The following is a 20,388-nucleotide window of genomic DNA, read 5'->3' as shown; positions in this document are numbered from 1 at the left end:
TTAGTTCAACTCAGTTGACTCTTTAGAGCTCCAAAAATACAACAGCTTGGTTGTTTTAGGAAAAGAAAGTCAGGAGGCCAGCTGTGTAGAAACCTTGTGAAATGATGGAACAGAAAACAGAAATTATAATCATGTCCCCGAACAAGGCCATCCGAGGCGAATGATCTGCTGTCAGAATAAAGTATATAATGTTTTCATATATAATGAAGCATATAATCTGACAGAGAAAGAGAAGTAGGAAGGGTCCAGGATAGCGGTCCTCAATCCTAGATGTCTATTAGCATTATCTGGGGGAACTTAAAAATACAGATACCTGGACCCCATACCAGAGATTTCCATTTAACTAGGGTGGAAATGGATTGACCATCAATGTTTATAGTCTCCATAGGTGTTATGAATGTGTAGGCAGGGATGAGAATCACTGGTCTGATCAGAGCTCAGCTAATCCAGTACAGGATGATACCTAAATGTACAGCCAGCAGAGAAAATGCTGAAAAACAAATTACGAAGTCTGCGTTCCTATAGTTAATGTTGGCATAGCCCGAAACAAAAAGAAGAGAAAAAGTGATAGGTAGAAGGACTTCGTGTCCCCTACCCCATGACTCCTCTCTTTCAAATGTGTTGTCTTGTAGCTTACATTCTTTAGGCCCTGAGACACCAAGGCAAACAGACCTTGATAATATAATCAGTCATCAATCAATAACTCAAATATTATTGCTGTATAATACTTTTATTAAAGTTTACGGAAAAAACCCACATTTCTGTATGTGTCATATCATATAATTTCCAGGTGTGTCAGAGTCCAGTGACAAATTACATTTGAAGAACAGCTTTAAAATCCACTCTTGTCTGCCACTCCTTTATGAAATATTGAAAAGCAGCTCTGTATCTCAGCATTAAAGGTTACAAAAAGCACCATTAAAAAGAGGACTCACATATTGAATTTCCTTCAAATTAGTCTTATCTCTCCTTTCTGACAGACACAGAGCTGCACTCATTTGAAATGCTGCTGTGTAATACCAACCAACATGCTCCAATTTATCAAAATTCAAACAAGTCTCATATATGAAACCTGTGTAGCGATTAGGACTAACCCACCACAGTGAGCTTTGGCTGTCCTAAAACCACAAGCTGGGTTAGGTAAGTGTTTTGTAGAGGGGAACAGAAAAGAAGTAAGATCATCAATACCTAATATATTACTTAATGTAGGTATCCCTTGATGATTTAACCTGACACCTACAAAATCCATAGTGTTCAGTATTTCACACCAATCTCACTGCAAAAGTGCTGTGCTACATACAATTCAAGTTAACTCCAACTAATATTGGAACTAATAAAAAAGTAATTTATAACAAAGCTTATCACTTCAAAGTACAATTGAGAAAAGCAAATCCAGACAAAGCCCAAACTAGAATCCTAGAGGGATTCCATTGCTAAGAATTGCCATGTGTTACGTAATTTCTGTAATGTAGTTACTGCAAGTAATAGACTTGAGTTTTTCTCTTTTTTCCCTTCTTTCATAGAATTTAAAAAAGATTTGGCTTTTTACTCTAACAGTTTGGGTTCATTGCAGAAATCACAGTCCTTCCATATCCAATTGTGACTGGCACTTAAGGAGAGACAAATGCTAAGATCCAAAGAGTTTTGAAAGACCCTAATTGCTACCCCTCCCAGGTCCCGCATTCCATGGGTAACTGGAGTCAGCAACCCCTGGTAGAAGACAGCAAGCACTGGGCTTTAAGGGTGAATCAGAATTATGCAGGAATACACTGTACATCTGCTATTAAGCCCACACCCCAAATCACTAGAACGTGAGAATGTAGAAATCTCTGAGAACAGAACGTATTTCAAACACACACAAACATAGACTATTGCATATCATTTTTAGTTGAGGTCAAAATGATTAAAGCCCTATTTCCCCAATTAAAAGTAGGGAGTTCTATTAGTATGTCTTCTTCATTTATATCACAGATTAATATAAACCCAGTCTAGAGGTATCACTTCTTTCCAAACTTAACTTCATTTCAGCAGCATACATGGAATATTAATTCTTTTCCAGGTTTTTATTCCAGACCCATTAGATCTACAAGAGACTAGAAAGAATTGGAGCAAAGTAAGTGGGCCTGGGTTTGTAGGATCCTCACAAACTTCTCCTGGATTCTTCTTTTACAAAGTTTCTCTACCATACAAGCATACGTTTCACAAGCCAACATTATTGAGGTTAGGTATGCCCTTCAGGGGTGTTGCCTAGAATGGTTAAATCCCATTCAATTTCAAGCTTAAAGAAGGCTAACAATCATGGTGTGGAATTTTTCCATACCAGCAGCATGGCTAACGTATGTGTTTTACATAATGTCTGACACTCTGGTAAAGTCTGCCTGACAAATGAGCTTAAAGCAGAGCGGAAAGGAAAGAGGAGAGAATTGGAACACGATGCAAAGGGAAGATGGTTATACACTGCTAATTCTGTACAGTGAGATCCAAGGACACCACCATGTGGTGTCTGATTTCATTTCTTTTCAAAAGAGGACATTTTCAGTTCTAAGTTACTCAGGACTTTATTCTCCTATTATTACTCCTCAGCTCAGTCACTCTTCTCTTCCCCACAATTCCAAAACTATGTTGCAGTTCTTTAAGGGTCAGCCCTCATGAAGAGCTATTTTCTTATTTTGCCTACTTTGACTCTGTAAAATGTCAACAGGCAAAATAAAGGCTAAAAAAATTTTTTGCCTTTACTCGTTTTCAAAATCTGTCAAACTCTCCTCAGCATAAAATTAATTATCCCTTTAACTAATCAACACACAAGGACAAATGAGTAGTACTTTGGGTTACTTCCTTCTCTTCCTCCCTCTCTTCCAAATAGACTGAGATAAGTCTTCTCAAAACCATGGGATGTATTAGCAGTATAGAAAAGGGACAGCACCCAGTGCTGAATGAGTCAGCACCCAGTGCCTCCTACCCATTCCTTTCTATACCAGCTGGTGGGCTCCCATTTCATATCTGGCTGAGAGTTACCTCAGAACTTGGGAAACTGACACTCTCTGCACATTTCCAGATAGAAAGATCTGAAGGTCACTAGCATCAAAATCTACTGTTGGGAGGCCGAGGTGGGTGGATCATAAGGTCAAGAGATCGAGACCATCCTGGCTAACATGGTGAAACCCCGTCTCTACTAAAAATACAAAAAATTAGCTGGGCGTGGTGGCGGGCACCTGTAGTCCCAGCTACTTGGGAGGCTGAGGCAGGAGAATGGCGTGAACCCAGGAGGTGGAGCTTGCAGTGAGCCGAGATCGCGCCACTGCACTCAAGCCTGGGCAACAGAGCGAGACTCCGTCTCAAAAAAATATATAAAAAAACCTACTGTCACTGGGGGCAGACCCATTTCACAAAAGCCTCAGGCCTGAGAGAAACTGATGAGATCTCTTTTCCTGCCCCACTCTACTGTGTGGAGTAAAAATTGTCATACACGAACACATAGATATTACGTTTCAATACTGTTGACAAGAAATATGAATATAACAAACTTCATGTAACAACCAAGATTTTGAATCCTCCTAAGTGGCCCACTTATTTAATGGGTATTGGATAAAAACAAAATTCTAGTACAACTGAAGACTGTAAATCCTGAGAGTTGGTTATAATAGGATCTGGCCTGGATTTTTAAATGGCACACCATTCAAAAAGTGGTTGGGAACATAAAAGGTTCTCCACAAAAGCCTTTTGCTGCAGAAGGTGGCCTTGGATGGTTAAAGTAGTATTTACTCTTAGCAATTAACCACCAAAGCATTTAGTTATTTGCACCTCAGCAAAACAACAATCCCATACTTTACTCCATCACACCTGGAATCCAAGAGGTCTACAAGTCCGAAGACAACTGCGTTGTCAGCTTTGCATGGGAAAGACAGGAGGTAGCTAAACTGACCTGTAGGTGCCCTTTCCCTGTGGCTAGGCTCATCTGAGCAGTCAGGGAGTCTCTCATTCATCAATAGTTTAGCCTCCTTTAGTACTATTTGACTTATCTGTAAAATGGAAGAGCCCCAGCTACTTGGGAAAAAATGTTTTATCTCTGAACCCCAAAAGTGGACTGAATACTTTTCAGCTCACAAATGGAATTCAGTGACCCCACTTAATCGTCAAACCCTTTAAAAAGAAGAGGCAGGAGAACAAAATGATTTTGTTAACACTTGGTACAAAGAACGATACTTTTCATGGTTGGGAATACTAGGAATACTTTCTTGCTTCTTGGCCTGACAATCTTTAAAATGAGGGAACCCTTTAGGTGCATCAAATGAATTAAATGAACTTGAGCAGTTTATCTAGAGCAGTGTTTAGTGTAGTGATGTGTACAGGGTTGGCCATATTGATCTAAGAATGTGGAAGGCTAGACTAGAGAAGAAAATATGAAGAAGCATTTATCAAAATCCTGAAATTCTCCAATGCAGTCTCTTAAGACCAATGAAAAGGCATTTCTTTAATTAAAAAAAAATGCAGGCACATAAAAATCTTTCAAGGATGAAAGATGTGAAAGTACTCCCTGGTTCCACTCCTACCTTCAGAACTGTTTGCTGAGAGAGAAAAGACAGAAGCAGGGCCAGGCAAAGTGTGAAAACTTTCGGGAATTTGCCAATACAGCCTGAGCCTTGGCACCAAACTAAAACAAAAAAGTAGATGTTCTGCATTCTGCTTTTCTTATAATGCGGAGACATATTTCCTTTAGAAGTTAAAACAAACATGACAAAGTGGCCTGCACCTGTGCTGGGCTAAAAAGGGACCTTCTGACAGCCCTAGTGTCTGGGGTGGATCAGGGGCCACAAAACTTTTCAGTCACTTACCCAGTGAGTTTTGTGTTAGAGAGGGGTCAGGTATGGGATCTGAAGGAGGCTACTAAAGGAAGAATGTGAAATGAGAGGAAAAAGGGTTCTTGTGGGGCATCTGGTATCATATAAACAACACACATTGTGCCACATACTCTGGGAATATAGAGAACCCATGCAAGAAAAGCTGCCCTTGCAATTAGGCAGCTGTTAAGTAGGGCAGCGGTCTAGCACAAGCCCATTCCTTGGAGAGCCAAGGTAGCAGTGATAGAATCTCCGCCCAACAAGGATCCTAAGAGTTTGCTGTTCTTTCGTTTTAGGAAAAAAGCTTCCTATATAGTTATTCCTGCAGCGCCCCCAAACAGGTCTTGGTGAAAACCCATAGGCAGAAATAATACTTCTAGCTGGGGCTAGGAGGCTTCCATTTACCTTCTTCTCATATGTATATATTTTTTTCTTAAAATAAATTCCATGAACTCATAAAGCTCTCATCTGCAATCAAATGCAAAAGCAGAGCGTCCTACTCAGAGGCTCTGAAACACACATATCAGCCTCAAAGCAAATCAGCCTTCCAGTCTCAGGTAAGACTGGTTCAGTCCAGAAAGGCAAGGGAGATGCTTCTCCTGAATCCTTGGAGGCAAGAAGAGATCCCTTCAGATGGGCTTGTATAGCAGAGTAGTAACATACTTCTTCTTGTAGCGATGGGTTGCGCTAAGGACCATCACACTGTCCTGCAAGGAAAAGAAACATGCGCAGCTAATTCATTAGTTCAGATAGTAGGTAGCTCTTCCCAGCCATCAGTCCTTCAGTCACTCACTTTTAACAGAGATAGTTTGATGTAAGAGAAGGAGGTCAGATAAGTTTTAGTTCCAATTCTGACTCCTGTCATCATTCTACTTGTGGCCTTGGGTAATCTACTTAGTGTGTCCAAGTCTTTTTATCTCATCATTACAAAAGATAACACCTACCATTAATGTGGCTCTGATGATTACATGAGAATATCTGACATAGTTTCTGACATATAAAAGTGCTGAAGAAATATTAGTCTCCTACCCTGCTCCCTTCCCTACTTTAAATTCTAATATTGGGCCTAACACTAGCAAGGAAAAAAAAAAGAAAGAAATATTCTGGCATCCATTTCTAGAAGAAAGTCTTAAAGACAATGAGAAAAAAAGAAACAATCCTTCTGAAAAACTATCTCTAAGACCCAAAGCAGGTCTAACTTCCATTTAATGCCAGGGACCAAGTCCCAAAGCAGGTCTAACCTCCATTTAATGCCAGGGATGAATTCAAAAAGATCTCTCTGATTTAGAGGGAACCTAGGAATCCCTCTCCATCCTCGAACAAAGTACATGCCAAAATCTTCTTCAGAAAGACACCCAATCCAATGGATCAATTCCAAACCGCCTAAACAATCTGAGAGAATCAGGAATGGGTCTGAACCAAGCTGAGCCACAATAACCAACACCTTCACCTGAGTCAGAACCAGTAAGAAGAGAGCAAGAGGCACCATTTCCCAGGCTGTGTTGCAGACTACAGATGTACCACAGGAGGAGATGGCAAGCCTAGGTAAATTAAATGACACCCAACGAGCAGTTACAGGAGGCAAAATCCATCAGATCCCAAAGAACCTAAGCAAATCCCATTAAGAACAAGTGTATCCTTCTACCTTCCCCCATACTCTATTATGGGGGAAGGCGTTAACACTCCAGAGTAGACACAAAGCCTAAATACGACAGAAGCAAGGCAGGTAAAAAATTCACTTTTACACTTCCACAGGTTTTATGGAAATGAGGAATAGGTGAGAAAAACCTACTTGGAAAGACCTGGCATAATGGTAATATAGGAAAGAATATGAAGTTAGCATAGGAGGATTTGACCTCAGCAGTCCTGTCTCTGGTACTTACTGGCAATTTGACCTTCTCTGAGCCTTAGTTTCTTTATCTATAAAACAGGGGTTAAAAATAATACTTACAAGGTTATTACAAAAATTAAATTCAATAATATATTTTTAAGTGTTATATTGTACCACATAATTTGTTAGCTGTATCAGTGATTTCCCAAATCCAGCTATATATCCAAGTAAAAGCAGCTTAAAAAAACCATAGGGCCCATCCTAGATGCACTTATTCAGAATCTCTAGGAATGGAGCTGCTGAATCTGTATTTTTACAATCTCCCCCAGGAGACTCTGATGATAATCAGCCTGGTTTGATAATCACAGAGCTATATAACTTTATTCCAATAGCCAAACCACAAAGACACAACAAGACAGAACAGAATGGCTGTTTTCAACCCAGACTCTAAAGCAGCAGAAAAATCAAGGAGGACTCTAGAGTTGAAGAGACAGGGCAAATCTGGTCACATCTCTCCTTTAATTCGTGTATAGGAGACATGCAAGCACCTGAATATATATGAATGAGGCACCTGAAAGTAGCTCAATTCCACCTTCAAAAAAGTGAAAGCCTTAATATCACATTAAAGCATTCTTTGAACTGGAAGCTAAATTTGAACTGGAAGCTAAACCTGCTTTTTCTGCAGAATAAATCCTATGCTATGAACTGAAACTTAAGTAAATAGCTGGTAGAAAGATTCTAGCCACCCAAAAAATAACTGGGCAGCAAAAAAGTCCTATCAGAGGGCAATTCAGCCAGCCAGAACACAGAGACTGAGATTTTAAAACAAACAACCTATTAGTTAAAAAAAGAGAGTTCTTCTATAATTTGATCATTACTGCCAGTTTCAGCTTCAATGAAATAGCAGAGAAAGTAACCACTGAGAACATATGTTACCCTTGACCTCTCATTCCAGGGAGCTCTGTGAAGAGCCAGGGCCACCACTCACCTTAATGGACAATGCATAGAGATGGTTCAGCATAACGTGGTTGGGCTCAGGGAGTAAGGCTGGGTCACACTAAGAGAGAGAGAAAAAAATTACTAAATGAAATTAAGGCACAGACAAACCAAACAGCTTACTCTTCCTCAGAGCTCTTTGAGAAATTTAAACTAGAATGCGTTCTCTCTTTTCAATAATGTACCCACTCCAGTATGTATCAATAATAAAATCCTATTACAGAAAATTAGAAAAATTATCAGTCCAGGGCAGAAATCTTATGCCTCAGCATCTACTAATCTTCCTTAAGAGAGTTAAAACAAAAATCTTGCCCACAACACACAAGGAAGAGTTGTGTTACAAGGCAAAAATAATCATAGTAGGAATCAAGTAGATTGAATAGGGACATAAATTATATACAAAAAAACTTTTATGATTTTTTTGTACATCCCCAAATGATAAGTACTACTTCATGCTGTGCTCAAACAGAAGTCCATAGCTCTGATCCTGATTTTATTATGATGAGGAGACAACTACGATTTTGTGTATGAGTGGCTGAAGCAGCTGTGACTCAGCACTGGAAAAAGGCAATCTGTAATGTTACTGATATGTGTATGACTTGTAATCTCAACACACCTCTGTAATCATCCTAACCTCCAGGATCACTGAACTTTAGTCCAAATGGTCCTAGACACTCCCAGAAGCCCCAGTAATACTGAGGATACTCACAGAAATATTAGTGTCTTTGTTAAGAATAACTTGAAGTAGATGAGGAGGAAGGATGGGTGGGGATTTGAATCTTTCCTCAGATCGAAACACATACATTTCTTGACCATAAGGCCCTGGGGGTGAGCTGGAAAGGTCTGAAAGATATTTATACAAATATGAGAAAGAGTTGGAGAATTAGTAAGAATGCATGGAAAAAGTTATCAATACATGGCAGCTAACATTAAATATAGTAGAAGTCCTGGATCACAAACTTGTGACCTGTGGGATCTACAGCTGTAAGGTAACCGGAGAAAAAATCCGAGTCCCCTGGACATAAACCATGAAGCTCCTCAACATGGCAACATGATTTGGGAGACAAAGAGATAAAGACTCAAAGACCTAGGCTCAAGGAAGAGCTATTACATTTATCAGTTGTAGGAGACATTGGAAGAATCCCTCCATAATGGTCAGTTTCTTCATAAAATAAAAATAATCTTTGCCCTATTTCATGATGTTTTTGAGGAAATCAAATTAGATAATGGATGTGAAGATGCCTTGTAACTTTCAAACAATGGGAAAAGATTAGATTTTTTTTTCCAGCCAAACAACAAGTTTATAAACCCCTAAGACAACCAATACAATAATGACTGCAACAATAAGGACAAAATGTATGTAACTGTCATTAGGGAAATGCAAAATCAAAATCATAATAAGCTACCATTTCATACTCACTAGGACAGCTAAAATCAAACAGACAGACAGTAACAAGTGTCAACAAAGGAATGGAGAAATTGGAACGCTCACACTATTCCCACTGCTAGAGGGAATGTAAAGTAGTCCCGCCTCTTTGGAAAACAGTTTGGCAGTTCCTCAAATAGTTAAACATAAAGTTACTACATGACCCAGCAATTATACACTGGGTATATACCCAAAAGAAATGAAAACACATGTCTACACAAAAACTTGTATGTTCATAATAGCATTATTTATAATAGCCAAAAAGTGGAAACAATCAAGATGTCTATCAACTAATGAATGGATAAACACAAACAGTATATCCATACAATGGGTTCTTATTCAGCCATAAAAAGGAGCAAAGTACTGATACATGGTTACAAGATGGATGAATCCTGAAAACATGATGATAAGACGCAAGTCACAAAAGGCCACAATTTGTAGGATTCCACTGATATGAAATGTCCAGAAGAGGCAAATCCTTAAGACAGCAAGATTTGTGGTTGCCAGAGGCGGAGGGGAGGAGGGAATGGGATGTGACTGCTAATGGGTACAGGGTTTATTCTGCAGGTGATAAAAATACTCTGGAATTAGATAGTTGTGATAATCACACAACTCCGAGTATACTAAAAATTACTGAGTTATACAATTTAAGAGTTAATTTTATGATGTATAAATTACATCTCCAAAAAAACGAAAAAAGTATGCAGACAAGAATAGAAGGAAATATACCAAAATGAAGAGAAATATATTATGATAATATCTTTTATTTAAATGTTATTGTTTCTTTTTTGAGACAGGGTCTTGCTCTGTCACCTGGGCTGGAGTGCAGTGGCTTGATCACGGCTCACTACAGCCTTGACCTCCTGGGCTCAAGCGATCCTCCTACCTCAGCCTTCAGAGTAGTTGGTACTAAAGGCACATGCCACCATGCCCAGCTAATTTTTTGATTTTTTTGTAGAGACAGAGTCTCACTATGTTGCCCAGGCTGGTCTCAAACTCCTAGGCTCAAGTGATCGTACCACTTCAGCCTCCCAAAGTGCTAGGATTACAGGTGTGAGCCACCAAATTCATTGTAAGAACTAAGTTCCAGTGTTCTATTGCACACTAGAGCGAATATAGGTAACAATAATGTAACAAAATAAAATAGCTACAAGAAAGGATTTTGAATGTTATCACTACAAAGAAATGACAAATGTTTGAGATGATGAATATGCTAATTGTCCTGACTTGATCATTATACATATGAAATGTATTGAAACATCACATTGTATTTCACAAATATGTACGATTGTTATGTGTCAATTAAAAACAAAAAAATACATATAAGGCAAAAGGAAAAAAAGAAGAATACTCTGATATTAAATACTATCTTTAAAACATATGGAACTTGAAACTTTACAAAGTATCATGCTTTGTTATTTCATTACATGATCCACAAAATACCCTTGGGAAATGCACAAAATAGTTTTTATTGCCTTTTCACCAGAAAAAAAATAAATACAAATTGGTTATTTGCCTAAAGTTACATACATGACTAGATAGTAAATGAGGGCAGACTAAAATCCATTATCTGTAGATTCCCAGTAAAAAATGGATTATAAGCGTTACCTCAATAGATTGGGAAATTAGGGGAAAGAGGGAAATATCAAAAGTATGTTAGTCTTCTCTCTATATAATTATGATTACATGTCTATTATTTATTGGTTACTTAGCCAGAATCATATAATACAAAAATTAGTTACAAGTATCCTCATAATCTAATTCAGCATTTTTAAACCCTTTTAAATTATTGTCCTACCAGTCAAAAATAATGTCCAGTTTAACCTTCTGAGCTTATATGATGAAAACAACATTTTCAAAATTTTCCTCAACAGATTACTACACTATTGATAAATCTTTTTTTTTTTTTTTTTTTTTTTTTTTTTTGAGACCGAGTCTAGCTCTGTTGCCCGGGCTGGAGTGCAGGGGCGCGATCTTGGCTCACTGCAAGCTCCGCCTCCCGGGTTCACACCATTCTCCTGCCTCAGCCTCCTGAGTAGCTGGGACTACAGGCGCCTGCCACCACGCCCGGCTAATTTTTTGTATTTTTTTTAGCAGAGACGGGGTTTCACCATGTTAGCCAGGATGGTCTTGATCTTCTGACCTCGTGATCCGCCCGCCTCGGCCTCCCAAAGTGCTGGGATTACAGGCATGAGCCACCACGCCAGGCTTTTTTCTTTTTTTTTGAGACGAAGTCTCACTCTGTCACCCAGGCTGGAGTACAGTGGCGCCTTCTCAGCTCACTGCAACCTCCCTCTCCCAGGTTCAAGCGATTCTTCCACCTCAACCTCCTGAGTAGCTGGGACTAGAGGCCTGTATCACCACGCTTGGCTAATTTGTATTTTTAGTAGAGACAGGGTTTCACCATGGTAGCCATATTGGTCTCGAGCTCCTGACCTCAGGTGATCCACACGCCTAGGCCTCCCAAAGTGCTGGGATTACAGGCCTGAGCCACTGTGCCCAGGCAATAATTTCCTTTAGAAACAGCAAAGCCACCCTTCTCCTCTGAAATTCAAATATGTTCCACTTAAGGTGTTGTGCCTCCTCAGCTGAGAATCACTGAAAGTGTAAGTCCCTGGTTTTACTGTGAAGAAACTCAGAATGAAAAAGGTTGAGACATTTGTTCATGATGGCAAAACTAGTTAGCAGAGGTAGGCTTTGAACCCATTAGAGAGAAGGGTGCTCACTGGGAATACAGCGCACAATTCTTTAGATCGTCTTAGCTCTTATTGTAAAGTAACAAAATGGTAACTACAAGTGTGGTTAGCAAAACATTCTCTGATACTATAGCAATTGTAAGTAGAGATGAAGGCCTTGGATCAAGTAATATTATAGGAAATAAAAGTGTAAAGATCTTTTCCGCTACCAAAGACTTTTTTTTTTTTTTTTTAAAACCAAAAACTTACAAAATTTCAATTACCTACAACAGAATTGTCGGGGGGTGGTGGGGGCAGTGGTTGTCTTGTTTTTGAGGCAGGATCTCACTCTATTACCCAGGCTGGAGTGTCGAGGCTCAAACATAGTTCACAGCAGCCTCAACCTCCTGGGCTCAAGTAATCCTCATGCCTCAGCCTCCCAAGTTGTTGGGCCCACAGACTTGTGCCATTACACTCGGCTAAGTTTTAAAAATTTTTTGTAGAGATGAGTCTTGCCATATTGCCTAGGCTGTTGGTTTTCTTTTTTTTTTTCCCCCACACTTTTTGGGCCTCATAAAATCATGAAACTGCTAACTGAGCTCTCAAACTGGCAGGATTAAGATAGGGCATACCGAACAAACTACATACATGTATCTCCTCTGCTGGGTAATATCATCAAAGGTCAGTGGAAAACTTGAAATATTACTAGAAACAGCTTTTCAAACTATAGGCTGTAGCCCATTAGTGGTTATAATGTGTGTGTGTGTGTGTGTGTGTGTGTGTATGTTTGCTGCAAAGAAAACACTTAAATATTTATAGGAGAAATATCTTTGTCTCTATTGCCTCCCCCCGCCCCCCACTCTCTCTCCCTTTCTCTCTCTCTCTCTATATATATACACACACATAAACAACTTTTAGGAAGGAACATACATTACAAGAAAGACACAGCAAGAGAGAGTAAATACTACAAAATTACCTCTACAAGATGTCTCAGAACTTTCCATAGAATCTAGCTTTAAAGCATCGAACACCTCAAAATCAGATTTCTTGACATGGATCAAATTGTTAATAGTGCCGAGCTGACTGGTAACCACAGGCTGAAACAGTGAATACAAAAAATTATTGAATCTTTCAAATCTCTCTCTCCCATCCAACCTTCCTTTTTTACTAAAATTTACACATGATTGTACTCAGCACCTCCACATTTTATCAAGAGAGAAATCCTCCAGTGTAGAGGGGCAGTTGCCCATCAGTCTTGACAGAAATGACAGGTAAAATGAGACTGCTAAGTCAATGGTTACCCTTGGAGATCAAGGCCTTACCTCTGATGGATCATGAACCCACTGTCCATCCACAAAGAACTTGTATTGGTGCTCTCCCTCAGGGAGGTCCAGGATGGCAACAAAGTCATTATGGCTACAGAAGAAAAAAGAAAGGCAAACAGGCCAAGTTTCTTTTAGAAGACTGAATGTAAAAAACAAATGGCAATCATAGTATCATACGAATAATTTCCCAGATTCCTAAGCCTTGTATCCCTGGTGTAAAAAACAACATATAAACCCATTCTCCTTTTCTGTATCATCTTGGACATGTATTTACCAGCTCCTCCCAACAACGTTAGTTCTTAACCAATATCTGGAAAAGAATAATAAAAACATTAATCCCCTCAAATGGTTCACCTTAGTATAACTATTTTGCTTCAGTAGAACAAGTTCCTCAGCAGTGCAAATGAGATAGGTAGGTTCAGGATACAGAAGTGCCTCAAGGTACTTTGTTTTGGTGAACCTTTTCTGGAAAATGAACTACCATACAAAGGCTCATTCTGACAACCAGTTAAATCATTCATTATTGCTTTGGAAGCAACAAATAACATGACTACCTAGAACTTCAAAATGTGTTTTGCTTTAGTGTAGAAGTCAGAGCAACAAGACTCAGCCAGTTACAGAAGACTTCCCACAAGCATAGACAGGACTTGTATGACACAGTCCTAAAGAATGTAGTCACAAAGCTATTATGAATCCCTCTGAGGCAATGAAATTCTAAGGGATAAAAGACCTCTGACTCACTATGAGGTTAAAAAAATCCCACAGATACACTAAGTGGCCACAGAGATATGTTCTAGAGAGAGTCCTTAGCAGGTGGAGAAAAGTAGTCCAGCTGGGTCTCTCTTCTGAGAAAAGAAATCAGGTCTCTATTCCTGGACCCTTAGATTCAACCAAGATACTTGTCACCTCTTAATCAGTGGAATCTTGGTGCTCCAATTGTTGAAGGACCCAGAGATGAAGACCTCCTTGCCTCCTTCAGACCAGCGGATAACAGTGGGCCGGGCCTGCTGTGTGGGCTTTACGGAGTCCTCCAAATCCTGCTGCCATGATACAAACTCTTTGTCCCCAGGGAGCTGTAAGAAGGAGTAGGTCATCCCTAGAATAAACTGTGACCCAAGAATTCTAAAAAGGTCACTCTCCTTCCTAGAGTAGAGAAGGGTGCTAGGCTTTGGCTAAGGATATAAACCCCAAAATTAGCAACTAAATCAGAGTTTGAACAAATTATAGAAAAAGAACTCATCTAGGACCAAAAATGGTCAAATGGCCTATGCTCAAGCACTGCCTAAATCACAGCTTAACTTTTGAGTCTACCTATATCACTCACCCTTTCACAGCCTTAGACTCTTCCTTTAAAAAAAAAAGAAAAAAAACTAACTCCCTACCACTAGTTTAACTCATAGGCAGGCAATTATGATATGCTTCTGAGTCTTTCTTATTTTTTTATTTTTTATTTTTTGAGACAGTCTTGCTGTCACCCAGGCTGGAGTGCAGTGGCGTGATCTCAGCTCACTGCAAGCTCCACCTCCCGGGTTCGCACCATTCTCCTGCCTTAGCCTCCCGAGCAGCTGGGACTACAGGCGCCCGTCACCACGCCTGGCTAATTTTTTTGTATTTTTTAGTAGAGACAGGGTTTCACCGTGTTAGCCAGGATGGTCTCGATCTCCTGACCTCGTGACCCGCCCACCTTGGCCTCCCTAAGTGCTGAGATTACAGGCGTGAGCCACCGTGCCCAGCCCGTTATTGAGTCTTTTTTAAGAGAGAGAGAAAAAAATGAAAACAAAGTATGGTTCTGTAAAAAATAATTAAGTCAGCCATATACTTTTATAGGCAAATATGAATAGTTCTCAATTACCAGTTGTAATGGAAGTTAGAGATATCAAAATTCTAGTTTATAAGTAATTCATAAACTCTATTTCAGCTAACAAGTTACAAAAAGAAGAAACATTAAAAATTCAAAAACCAGATCACTGATTTCTTAAAACTTGAGAAGCGGCTATGAAATCTTACTTACTCCCCTATCCCAGGTTTACACTAATTATTTCAGGAGTAGGAATAAAAATTCTAGAACCTCAAGGAGCAAGAGATCAAAAATACAATTTCCTTTGTCAAAAGTAGCTCTCTTATTAAATGAGGTTTGTGGGATTGTAAAAACAGTAACTCCAGTTTCTTTTCATTACTATCCTTTGGACCAAGAGTTGGCAGCCAGCCAGTGAGCTAGATGCTTTTATCAAGTTTTATTTGGAAATAGCTCTGCCCGTTTGTTTACCTATTATTTTATTTACTGATTGATTGAGAAAGGACCTTGCTCTATCACCCAGGCTGGAATGCAGTGAATGGTGTGATCATAGCTCACTGCAGCCTTGAACTCCTGGGCTCAAGCCATCTTCCCACCTCAGTTTCCAGAGAAGCTGAGACTAGAGGTATGAACCAAAATACCTGCCTTGCTTACCTATATTGTCTATAGTTGCTTACATGCTAGAGTGGCAGAATTGTGTAGCTATAACAGAGACTGTATGGTCTACAAAGTCTAAACTGTTTACTATCTGGCCCTTTATAGAAAGATTGCTGACCCCTGTTTTAGACTGGTTTAAGTGACTTTGGTGAAGAAGACTGTACAGTATTAAGCCTAAATATTACTAAATAGAATAATATGGGGTTTTTCTTTCTCTTTCTTTTTTTTTTTTAAGGACTAGCTTATTCATTTGGGCTTTCTTTTCAAAATGGTTGACATAGTTTCCCCTCCATACATTCTCTTGATATTCCTCAAAACTACAGCATAAGACATCAGCAGCAGGATAATCCAAAGTAAATAGAGAAAGAGAATTGAAAGGACTTTCACATAAGGAATTGACTTCAGAGAAAACTACATATTATCAGAACGATGCACCCTTGCCTAACTGGCTGCATTAGAATCAAGAATTTGACATATGCCTAAGAATAACCCTCAGATTCTGATATAAGATCTGGGAATCTATTTTTAAAAAGCTTTCTAGATAATACTGGGATTATGTTAAAATAAAGAAAAAAAGCTTCCCAGATATACTGTGATTATGTTAAAATAAACAAAAAACTCTCATCTTTAGAGGTACATCCTAAAATGTTACAGATAAAATAATATTTGATATAACGTCTGGGAATTTGCTTCAAAATAACTAGTGGGGGAATAGTGGACTGGAGTATAGATGTTATATGTTCATTCAAGATCTGATCATTGTTCAAACTGGGTGGCACGTATATAGATGTCATTATATTGTTTCCCCCTACTTTGACAATGTTTAAAATTTTCCAAAAAGTATTTAAAGAAATCTGAGGTGATTCTAACGTGCAAACAGGGTTGAGAACCACTGAACTAGTCCACTGAAAAAGGCAGGCTTAGCAAAGTAGGCCCCCTTACCACTGTTTCTATCAGTTACTTTTATGACAGGATTTTCAGTTTAGAATTTGAAAGCTACAAACTATTAATATGCCTAGCTTTGGAGGAAAGCCCTTCCACTTATGACATGACATTTCTGTAGTAGGAATGAATGCGGCTGACGAGCTGAAAGATTATTTACTCCAAGTTACTCAGCAAAACTACCAGGAAAAGAGGCAAAACAACAATTAGAACTAGAGTTTGATGTTTAAGTAAAATGTTGAGGTTAGAAGTAAAGAGGGTAGATTGAGAACTATAAAATTTTAGATTTAAATGAGACTTTAGGAATTAGGTGAACTAATTTTCAGACAATCTGAAAATTATATGAATAATTTTCTTAATTCACAAATGCCAAGACTGATGTGAGAGATAAGAATAATACAAAATAGGCCCCAGTTCAGACAGAGCAACCTGGCTTTTAATCAGGACACCAATTACTGCAGTCACAGTTCAACAAATACACTGTATTTAAATCCTGAGTCATCAGCGAAGGAAAAGGGTAAAAATATAATGAGGCAGTACATCTTTCGAAAGCTTTGAATAAGTAAATTCAGATGGCTTGTAGACAGCCCAAATAAGAGTGGAGAATAAACCCCAATAAGTGCTCCTTTTAATCACTCTCACTTCTCTGTGATTATGGTTGGTTTTTTTTGTTTTTGTTTTTTTTTTGAGACAGAGTCTCACTCTGTCGCCCAGGCTGGAGTGCAGTGACTGGATCTCCACTCACTGCAGCCACCGCCTCCCAGGTTCAAGTGCTTCTCCTGCCTCAGCCTCCTGAGTAGCTGGGACTACAGGCATGCACCACCACGCCCAGCTAATTTTTTTGTATTTTTAGTAGAGACGGGGTTTCACCATGTTGGTCAAGCTGGTCTCGAACTCATGACCTCAAATGATCCAACGGCCTCGGCCTCCCAAAGTGCTGGGATTACAGGCGTGAGCCACCGTTCCTGCTGGCTGTGATGATGTTATCAATTGAGATCCAAGGAAATAAATCATGGAATCCAAATTCCACGTACTACCAATATGACAAATAATACTCTATTCACTCTCTAAAGCCCCAGTTCCCTGGGAAGTGATGAAATGACAGGAAACATCAAACACTTCCCAATCTCCTCAAGCCCTCCATTTTTCTATCTCATCCAGTCAGTCTACCTGGAGAAACTACATGTATTTCATGCTGACAGCTCTAAAAGCGATTAGAAACAATAGAATGGTAATCGCTGCTATCAGCTCCATCTGTCCTTTCTTACAGAGTGAAAAAACAAGTTGGCTCTTCCTGAAAGTCCTTGGAATTGAGAGCAAGGTCTTCAAGGCAGCTATGGGTTGTCGCTTTTTAGCCATGCAACATTTTGAAGTACTACTGGAGAGTAAACAAGTCGTGGAATCATTGGCTCTTCCACCTGCGGAGCAGCAGCAGGGCGTGAAAGAGGCACAGCCTCAGCCACCACAACTATTAAGTATGGGACAAAAATTAAGCAGTCAACCAAATGATGTCCTTAATTGATCCCCAAGACTAGGGGAAAGTATTCAATAAGCAAGTAGTTGCTGCTTACAGCCGTGCCAAAAGGGAAGATCACAAGTGCAGAGCTGCTAGAAGGGCAAAAATGATACTGATACATAGAAATTTTCCGAAAAAGAATTTCATGTAGCCACCTCTGGGCAAAGGTGAGAAACTACCACCTATGGTCAGCAACTCGTGCAACCTACCCTCTGAAGTTGTCCACCAGGGCTAACAAACTACAAATTCAGCAACGCTATAGAGGAGAGCCACTCGTGCATGTTAGGAAGAACCAAGGATTGGGGATGTCTATTGTCCCCATCCTAAAAATGTGGCCAACAGATTAGTCAGAACACCAGGAAAACAAGAACTCCGCCTCTTTATCCTATTTTGAGGCGGCACTGCAAGAGGAATTACCATCCAACACCTCTGTCCCCGAAAAATCCTTTTAATTCAAAAAACCATAGCCCGGTTCGGCGCGGCAGAAAAGAACCAAGAAAGGGAAGAGGAGCCCGGAAATCAACCCGCTGCAGTACTGCCACCAACTGCGGGCGTGGGACGCTTACCTTGGAGTCGGGGAGGCTGAACACGCTGGGGTCGTCCGTGCTGCCCACCATGATCTTGTGCTCCTTCCCCGGGGCATGACCGCCTGCGCCCTCGGAGCGTGCAGCCTTGGCACCGTGGCGCTCCCCGGACACCCGGTCGCTGGTGGTGTTTCCCATGGCTGCAGCTCGTCGGGGACCACCTACCGCGGAGAACCACACCGGGCTGGGAACACCTCAGTAGCCGCGTCAGGGGCGCCCCCCGGCCCCGCCCATGCGCCTTGGGACAGGGCAAGGGATTTCCCCGCCCCAGGGAAGCCGAGCCCCGGAGCCTTCTCCCTCCTGGCCTGCGGGAATGCCTGCAAATACCCCGGTACCCTCGCTGCCCCTAGTCAGGAAACCCGCTATCGGGACTCCCCCGCGTCCTCGCGCTCACTGCCAGGGGCGCCCCCACCCCAGTCACCTCGGGCGATGCGCTCCCTCCTCCAGGGGCCACTGAAGTGATGACTGTTCTGCAGATCAGGCCACCAATAAAGTTATTGAAATTGAAGCCGCACCCCTCGCTGGCGATCAGCGATTCCTCCTAAAATGGCTACAAGGCCGGCGGCGCGGAGTCGGCCCCGTGCGCGTTCCCTGCGGCCTGCAGCCTCGGCGTCCCGGGCCCGCCGGCCTCTCTAGCCGCCGCCGCCTCGATGGTGGGCAGTCGCACGCAGCCTCCAGCGCCAGGAGGGGGCGCCAGGCAGGGCTTGTGCCGCCTGGGGAGACTGCACCCGGGATCATTGGAGCGCTGGGCCTCTGAGACTACCCGGCGGAAGGGACGTTCCCACAGGACACCCGGAGGCCACCTCCCTGGGCTCCGGCGCTCGGTGCCGGGAGAAGCGACGCGGCTTTCTACCCCGCCTCAGGTGCGCCGGCACGTTTTCTGGGCAACATCTGTGTGTTAGGCGACGGGAGAGGTGGGTTCCTTATAGGGAATAAGAAAACTGAAACTGACTTCCAACTGCAGGCAGAAGGAAGCAGTGGCCATTGCTGGAGGTTAAAACTGTTCTGGCCGGGCGCGGTGGCTCACGCCTGTAATCCCGGCACTTTGGGAGGCCTAGGCGAGCGGATCACGAGGTCAGGAGATCAAGACCATCCTGGCCAACAAATTGAAACTTGGTCTCTACTAAAAATACAAAAATTAGCTGGGCGTGGTGGCGCGCGCCGGAAGTCTCAGCTACTGGGGAGGATGCAGGAGAATCGCTTGAACCCGGGAGGTGGAGGTTGCAGTGCGCCAAGATCGCGCCACTGCACTCCAGCCTGGCGACCGGGCGACGCTCCGTCCCCCCGCCCCCCCACCCCTCCCCACAAGAAAAACCTGCTCAATGGGGAGCGACAAGGAAGGAGCTGTCAGCCCGACTGGGGTCGCAGGGAAGAATTCAAGATGGCGTATTTAGGAGCTAGACCTTGACAAATTAGTAAAATGTTAGTCTTAGGAGAATAACGAAAAGGCTTTCCTAGTCTAAGAAACAGCATACGCAGTGAGAAACCTCAGAAGAAATAAAATTCAAGGAAGACAGCGACAACGAAAACATCAGAAGGAACCCTAAAAGTATAAAAAAGGCAAAGACAGTCGTAGGGTTGGGAGGGATCCAGGTTTTTTATGAAAATTAGTGGAATCCCTAAGGTACTTACCTTTGTATTATAAGTATTTGCATGTCTCCTTCTCTGCTAGAAACGTTTATCTGTGTTACACAGACCAGCAGCGTTGGCATCACCTGGGAGCCTGTTAGAAATGTAGAATCAGGCCCCATCCCCAGGGTTCAGAATCTGCATTTTAACAAGATTACATTAACGTGTGTGAGA

At 41.3% G+C, this 20,388-nt stretch overlaps 1 protein-coding gene across 1 annotated transcript; it reads right to left on the bottom strand.

Moving 5' to 3' along the window:
- Nucleotides 1–711: 711 nt before the first annotated feature.
- On the bottom strand, nucleotides 712–19,146 carry PRKAB2 (protein kinase AMP-activated non-catalytic subunit beta 2). The gene is made up of 8 exons (XM_008019334.3): nucleotides 19,007–19,146; nucleotides 18,568–18,746; nucleotides 13,998–14,164; nucleotides 13,089–13,182; nucleotides 12,743–12,863; nucleotides 8,375–8,508; nucleotides 7,658–7,726; nucleotides 712–5,545 (listed from the first exon to the last, which is right to left on the bottom strand). Exons 2-8 carry the CDS (start codon nucleotides 18,721–18,723, stop codon nucleotides 5,468–5,470), a joined length of 819 nt encoding a protein of 272 aa, XP_008017525.1. The 5' UTR covers nucleotides 18,724–18,746; nucleotides 19,007–19,146; the 3' UTR covers nucleotides 712–5,467.
- Nucleotides 19,147–20,388: the final 1,242 nt, after the last annotated feature.

Source organism: Chlorocebus sabaeus, chromosome 20, assembly GCF_047675955.1.
Source record: "Chlorocebus sabaeus isolate Y175 chromosome 20, mChlSab1.0.hap1, whole genome shotgun sequence".
Classification (NCBI taxonomy): Eukaryota; Metazoa; Chordata; class Mammalia; order Primates; family Cercopithecidae; genus Chlorocebus; species Chlorocebus sabaeus.
Note: the sequence above shows the minus strand (reverse complement) of the source record. Positions and strands in the feature narration are given on the sequence as shown.

Bases quoted from the DNA above. Each gene is read 5' to 3' on its own strand.
- PRKAB2 (XM_008019334.3), bottom strand. From the start codon at position 18,723: ATGGGAAACACCACCAGCGACCGGGTGTCCGGGGAGCGCCACGGTGCC. The intron at 8,509-12,742 runs GTAATTTTGTAG...AATATCTTTCAG, and splicing joins TTCTGAGACATCTTGTAGAG to ACCTTTCCAGCTCACCCCCA. The intron at 5,546-7,657 runs GTGAGTGGTGGC...TTTTCCTTGCAG, and splicing joins TCTATGCATTGTCCATTAAG to GACAGTGTGATGGTCCTTAG.